The sequence below is a fragment of the Sinocyclocheilus anshuiensis genome, unplaced genomic scaffold, assembly GCF_001515605.1.
Source record: "Sinocyclocheilus anshuiensis isolate Anshui unplaced genomic scaffold, SAMN03320099.WGS_v1.1 scaffold1309, whole genome shotgun sequence".
Lineage (NCBI taxonomy): Eukaryota > Metazoa > Chordata > Actinopteri > Cypriniformes > Cyprinidae > Sinocyclocheilus > Sinocyclocheilus anshuiensis.
This window is the reverse complement of record NW_015548286.1, coordinates 607,391-614,722: the sequence shown is the minus strand read 5'-3', so window position 1 is coordinate 614,722 and position 7,332 is coordinate 607,391. Positions and strand designations below refer to the sequence as shown.

The 7,332-nt window shown below is 35.2% G+C and overlaps 1 protein-coding gene across 1 annotated transcript; it reads right to left on the bottom strand.

The window, feature by feature from the left end:
- Positions 1–924: 924 nt before the first annotated feature.
- LOC107655877 (G1/S-specific cyclin-E1-like) lies at positions 925–5,471 on the bottom strand. The gene is made up of 6 exons (XM_016443487.1): positions 5,416–5,471; positions 4,716–4,793; positions 4,345–4,408; positions 4,199–4,243; positions 3,848–3,948; positions 925–1,159 (listed from the first exon to the last, which is right to left on the bottom strand). Exons 2-6 carry the CDS (start codon positions 4,739–4,741, stop codon positions 955–957), a joined length of 441 nt encoding a protein of 146 aa, XP_016298973.1. The 5' UTR covers positions 4,742–4,793; positions 5,416–5,471; the 3' UTR covers positions 925–954.
- Positions 5,472–7,332: the final 1,861 nt, after the last annotated feature.

Here is a 7,332-nt window from a genome sequence, read left to right as displayed (position 1 = left end):
TTTCTGATGGAATGTGGAGATTCCATCGTTCCTTTGTGTGATGTTTGCAAATGCCTTACAGGAGTAAGGAAAGGATTTGTCTTTGGTTTCTCTTTCTTTTGAGGCTAGGTAAGTTATGTCCACAAACCCTCAGTAAGTGTATCTTTTGTTTGTTATTTTGGCCGTTTCCCCTCCTGAAGTCTTATGTTTGTAGCCCACTGATTATCTAAAATAAAACCCGCTGTATCTTTTTACTTCGAAACCTGGTGGTGTTTTAATTTGTGGCTGTCCTGGGGACGGGAGTTCTCTCACTCTCTCCTCGCAACGTTTGTTACCATCCTTTTAGACCAAAAAGGGGGATCGTAACTAGGCCTGGGAGATAAAACGGTATCGATATTTATCGACGGTACACCTTCTTCGATAACGAACGAAAAATGTTCGACATAGCGCATGATATAGGCACGTGCTATTAGTGACACAGACCGCACACACAAACACGAACACATGCTGAATTGAGTGCTGTGCCTGCCTGTGATGTGGAGATTGTGAATAAAAAAATGAATATTAGTTGATTTTAAAATAAACATTTGCATTTGAATGCAAAAATAGTACAATCAAATGTTAGGTGTGCATCAGGGAGCGTCATCAGTGGAGCACGAGATGCGGTGATGCATCATGCAAAAGTTTCCTTTAGTTTAATCTGCATATAAAACATTAGAAATTAGATATTTGTTTAATTTTTATTTTGTGTTTGACTGTTAAAACAAAAAAATATTTGTTGTTTGTCTCAATAAATTGGGTTAATTTAAAAATACAGTGGTTAAATTTAAAAATTTTTCTATTGCTCTTTGTTTTAAAAAAGGTTATAAAAAATGTCAATAATTATCGATACCGAACGATATGAAACATTATATCATTGATACATTTTTTAGCTATATCGCCCAGCCTTAATAGTAACAATAACTAACTCTCACTTCATGGAAGTCTATACAGTGAAACATTATAAACGGAATCTAGTGTGAAGAGCAGATCGTGTGACAGTACCTCCATGAGCAAGTCGAGCAGCATGGCTCTCATTTTGGGCCGCAGTGACGGATGTCTGTCTAAACTGCTCTTGCTGTGTTCGTACTTTATCTCTTTACTCAGCATTTTCATCCAGACGTCCTCTGAACTGCCCCAACTTCCCCAAAACAAAACAGAACAGAAATACAGACTTCAGACAATGTATCAGTAAAAAAACAGGATACAGAAAAATATACAACTGTACATCAACCTGAAGTTCAGTGGCATCAAGATGATGGTGACTCTTGCCACTTAATGCTAATAACTGCTGCTGGACTGACATGGCATCTTACGCACAGAAGCCGTTTGTTTTTGTTTATCTTGTCAGGTCAACTAACTTATACTTTGGGCTATAAGCTACTTATAAACTAACTTACACTGACACCTACAGTACAGACATGCATGCCGCATTACTCAAAAATAAAGTTTTACAGTTATGGATGCTACTGTTATGGCACTGTATTTGTAGTGACCCAAGATAAATGTAATGTTTCTTAGCACGGGCCGTTTGCATAATCAACAACATATAATTATACTGTTGCATTATACGTATAAAGATTTAGTTCCGCGTGCCACTCAAAAACATTTTTGACAAACATATAAATTACAAACATTATAAATATATTTAATTGACATTTGTGACCCTGGACCACAAAACCAGTCTTAAGTCGCTGGGGTATATTTGTAGCAATTGCCAAAAAAGACATTGTATGGGTTAAAATGATCGATTTTTCTTTTATGCCAAAAATCATTAGGATATTAAGTAAAGATAATGTTCCAGGAAGATATTTTGTAAATTTCCTACCGTAAATATATCAAAACTTAATTTTTGCTTAGTAATATGCATTGCTAAGAACTTAATTTGGGCAACTTTAAAGGCGATTTTCTCAGTGTTTTGATTTTTTTGCACCCTCAGATTCCAGATTTTCAAATAGTTGTATCTCAACCAAATATTGTCCTATCCTAACAAACCATACATCAATGGAAAGCTCATTTATTCAGCTTCAGATGATGTATAAATCTCAATTTCGAGAAGTGGACCCTTATGACTGTTTTTTTGGTCCAGGGTCACATTTTTCTAAAAGTATGACTACATTTAGGGTATTTAGGTTCGTCCTTTTTTCTACAGTGTAAAATAAGTTAGTACACAAAACTATTCCTTATGTCCTACTTAATTTCCTAATGAAATTTCAAGCATTTCTTTTTTAATCTCAGATACTAAAATCTTTCATGTTGTGTCTCAATTACGTCAGTATAGCTGCTGACTCTACTACTACTACTAGAGGCACAAACTTTTGCGTCACACAAGTTTCAGTGGCACATGCACTGAAAATCAGATGCGCCACTAAAGTAGCGGCATGTGCCGATGGCTTCTATGCGTAAGATGCCATTGCACTTCACTTTAATACTGCCTCTCTGTCAGTTTGTTGTTGTTCTGTAATGAATGTCACATAATGTGGTCACAATGTAATTTCACTACAGGAAGCTCAGTAAAAAAACAGGATACAGAAAAATATACAACTGTACATCAACCTGAAGTTCAGTGGCATCAAGATGATGGTGACTCTTGCCACTTAATGCTAATAACTGCTGCTGGACTGACATGGCATCTTACGCACAGAAGCCGTTTGTTTTTGTTTATCTTGTCAGGTCAACTAACTTATACTTTGGGCTATAAGCTACTTATAAACTAACTTACACTGACACCTACAGTACAGACATGCATGCCGCATTACTCAAAAATAAACAGTTATGGATGCTACTGTTATGGCACTGTATTTGTAGTGACCCAAGATAAATGTAATGTTTCTTAGCACGGGCCGTTTGCATAATCAACAACATATAATTATACTGTTGCATTATACGTATAAAGATTTAGTTCCGCGTGCCACTCAAAAACATTTTTGACAAACATATAAATTACAAACATTATAAATATATTTAATTGACATTTGTGACCCTGGACCACAAAACCAGTCTTAAGTCGCTGGGGTATATTTGTAGCAATTGCCAAAAAAGACATTGTATGGGTTAAAATGATCGATTTTTCTTTTATGCCAAAAATCATTAGGATATTAAGTAAAGATAATGTTCCAGGAAGATATTTTGTAAATTTCCTACCGTAAATATATCAAAACTTAATTTTTGCTTAGTAATATGCATTGCTAAGAACTTAATTTGGGCAACTTTAAAGGCGATTTTCTCAGTGTTTTGATTTTTTTGCACCCTCAGATTCCAGATTTTCAAATAGTTGTATCTCAACCAAATATTGTCCTATCCTAACAAACCATACATCAATGGAAAGCTCATTTATTCAGCTTCAGATGATGTATAAATCTCAATTTCGAGAAGTGGACCCTTATGACTGTTTTTTTGGTCCAGGGTCACATTTTTCTAAAAGTATGACTACATTTAGGGTATTTAGGTTCGTCCTTTTTTCTACAGTGTAAAATAAGTTAGTACACAAAACTATTCCTTATGTCCTACTTAATTTCCTAATGAAATTTCAAGCATTTCTTTTTTAATCTCAGATACTAAAATCTTTCATGTTGTGTCTCAATTACGTCAGTATAGCTGCTGACTCTACTACTACTACTAGAGGCACAAACTTTTGCGTCACACAAGTTTCAGTGGCACATGCACTGAAAATCAGATGCGCCACTAAAATAGCGGCATGTGCCGATGGCTTCTATGCGTAAGATGCCATTGCACTTCACTTTAATACTGCCTCTCTGTCAGTTTGTTGTTGTTCTGTAATGAATGTCACATAATGTTGTCACAATGTAATTTCACTACAGGAACACACCTGAGTGTTGGGAGTGGAGATGGCTGTGCATCTGGAGTTTGATCAGACGAGTCAGACACAACTTCATTCACGTTGTTCAGACCATTCTGCCTCCATACATTCTGAACAGACAACACATTTACATAAATATCAACATATAAAGATGAAACATGGACTTTTTGCTACCTGTTAATTTGTGCTTAAGTGGCAAACTGTACCGCAGTAATTTAGATTTCAAGCCATTTGTGTGCTATAGACTTTGCTGTGCTAATTAGAAAGGCGTCGACAGCTGTATTCACTCAAGAGCGTGAAGCTGTGTATTTAAGTGGTCTTAATAAGCCACTGTATATGTACTTTGTTTATGTGAAATACCTGAGAGTCATTCATCTTTTTTATTGATTTTCTCCTCTTGTTGCACTGCAAAACAATACAAAACAAAAAATCATACATTACAGCTGATATATGTACATGCACAAACAGTACCGCATACACACTGACCAAATACAAACTAATCATACCTCTTTCTTTACTCTTGCTATCTTACGTGTGTTTCCATTGACAGATCTCGCTTGCTGGCATCCACTAATAGACACAGGGAGAGAAGAAAGTTGCTCAGGTTATGTTATGCTATCAAATGTTCCAACAAGCATGGAAAACCCTGAAATCACCAGAATTTTGGGAAGTAGCCAATGGTCATAATAGCTTAATAAACATACACAATAATATCGTAATGAAAATTATGATATGAATGGTTTGTGTTAGGGTTAGGTTCACGTCTTGGGTATAGAAAGTATTATGATCTCAGTATAAAGACAATAAAAGGCAATGGAAGTCTTCACCAAACACAACTTTAATTACACTGAAATCACAGTAATAACACTGTTCTTACCTTCTTCTGGCCATGACCTTCGGCATGCAAGTAAGATGTAATTTCTTGTGAATGTTGCCTTCTTCAGCAGCAGTTGGCCTATCATGCAAATATTACAGTATTTAAGAGGCATTATTAAACAGCAAATAGTGTTTGACAATAAAAAATAAGTTGCATTACGCTCAGGTCGAATATAGTCACTTTACTGATAACCATACCAATTTAATCGCAGTTGTGTGATTCAGCTGCATTTTATCTAACTTATCAATACCGTCGCGCGCCAAATTACTCTCTGGCTATAACTTACTGGACGCGCGAATTAAGTAAACATTTAATGAATTATAAATGCATGACACATAAGTTTATCATTCTGAATGGCAAAGCCATGTTCATATTTATGTGAGGTTATTTCCCATTTCAATACGGTCCCTCCACAACTTTAGCTTGTTAGCATTGCCCATTGGTAACTTATATGCAATGAGACGTAATTTAGCTAAATACCATGTAAAGCTAACAACAAATCAATACATTCAGGTGGTGTAATTAATTATGTTAGAACTGAACAAAGATGAAGCGCAATTCTAAATGCAATTATATAAATAAAAAAATAAGTTCTAAAGTTGGTACATTCGACAGCTGCTGCACAACCACAAAATAAATGTATTATATAAATGCATTAAATAAAAATAACAAGTGCGTAAAATGACATTGCACTTCTTACCGGAGCAAGTTGGTTGTGACTCTCGCGCCGGCGCCAAGTAGTTGTTGAGCGGCTTGTGGGTGCGCATGCGCTTCGTGCGTGTGATCCCCGCGCACTTATGTGCTCTGGTTTTCCCGTTTGATTACTTTTGTTATTTTAGGTCGTTTGTCACAAGAACAAGACACTTGTTTGCGCATTTTTAGCTGTAATTAAATATCTATGAATATTTAGTTTCAATATTTGAAACATCCATTCGAAAGAAAAGTTTAGACTTTCGATTTCTAGCCACTGGTTTTTATCACTCGGACTGAGACAAATGAAGACAATATGCATTTATTATTCTTTGAACGTACTTTAAACCATCATTTTTGTTTACGTTTCTTTCATCTTCTTCTTCTTCTTCTTTTTGTTCAATGGCCGTTCACTCCATCACTTTGATTTCTCTTTCTTCAACCTCATTATCAGCTTCAATTCTCGTATGTCTTACTTTATTAATTGTTTGCTCACAATCAGATCCATCACCCATGCTACTCTTTTTGTTCCTTTTACTGTATCTTACTTCCTGAAAATCCATGTCTTGATCATTGTCGCCATCCGAAGTATCTCCCCACGCCAACGACGCCATTCAACCCGGGTCTACCCACAATGCTCCGCGAGCAGCCCTATCCCAGCAACCTTTCTTTCATATTAGGCTTTCCTTTACACTTTGTAGTGTGCATTTCCTGGATGTGGAGCTCAAACACGGACTGGCCAATGGGAGAGAGCGCGTGTGCTGCCACGTGCGCTGCATGAGAATGTAAACATGAGTAAACTTGAGTTTTATTTTCTAAGAAGTTAAAGTTTTATACACTCTCGCATCCAGGCCAGTTACACAAAGCTATTAAGTTATTAATAATTGTGAGGGAAACATTTGCGGACGATTATGAAAATTCATGTTGTCCTGAGCACATACACTCTTATTTTGTTTAAAATAAGTATACTAACAGAACACTTGAAAAAAAAAATAAAAACCTTTTTGTAATGGTTTATATGGAATGTGTGGTTTCAGGAAAAAACAACAACATGCAGACTACAAGATGTTTCACTTCCTCTCTGTGACGCAGAGAGTGAAGCACAGCAGTACTGAACTGAACACAACCTTCATCCAGCTCATGAAGAATGGAGACCTTAAAGATCATAACCATCATCCAAACTATTGCTTTAATACAAGGTATCTATCTATCTATCTATCTATCTATCTATCTCATTAAAACCTTTTAGTATTGTTTCAAACTGAAAACCTTCAAACTTCAAGCTTTTAAAACTACTTCAAACTTTCAGTCTAGGCTTTTTCAAGCCAACTTAAAGTTTGTCTACAAGCTTTTTTTTATGTAGTTGTTGATTTGGTACTCTAAAATTTGTTATTAATATCACAGTTGAAAATTATTATTCTGCTTAATGATCTGTGAAAAACGACAGTGGCTCCGTGAGGATATTTTGATGAATGGAAAGTTTAAACAGCATTTATCTGAAATAGAATCTTTTGTAAAAATGTAAAATGTCTTTATTGTCATTTTATATTAATGTAATGTGTCCTTGCTAAATAAAAAAAAATAATTAAATAATCAAATAATGTTTCAAATAAATAAAACTTGTTTAAGATCTATGGGTGATAGGGCTTTCTCTTCATTAGCTCCAAAACGATGGAAGTCTCTGAACTCTTAGGGTTTTTAAATCTTAAAACTTACCTTTTTAGGGTAGCTTTTATTAGATTATTTTGTGATTGTTTTATGGTTTAATTATTTCTTAATTTGTTTTGATAGCATGCTTTATTTGTATTGTGTATTTGAATGCACTTTTTGATGAATGCATTTCTTTTATATGCTTGTATTTCTCTTTTATTTTATCTTCTTCTTGTAAACCACTTTGAGATGTAACTTTTAAAGGTCCTATAGAAAA

Coding starts and splice junctions, on each gene's coding strand:
- LOC107655877 (XM_016443487.1), bottom strand. CDS start 4,741: ATGCCGAAGGTCATGGCCAGAAGAAG. Junction 4,409..4,715: donor AAGGTCATGGCCAGAAGAAG/GTAAGAACAGTG, acceptor TGTGTCTATTAG/TGGATGCCAGCAAGCGAGAT. Junction 3,949..4,198: donor AAAAGATGAATGACTCTCAG/GTATTTCACATA, acceptor TTGTCTGTTCAG/AATGTATGGAGGCAGAATGG.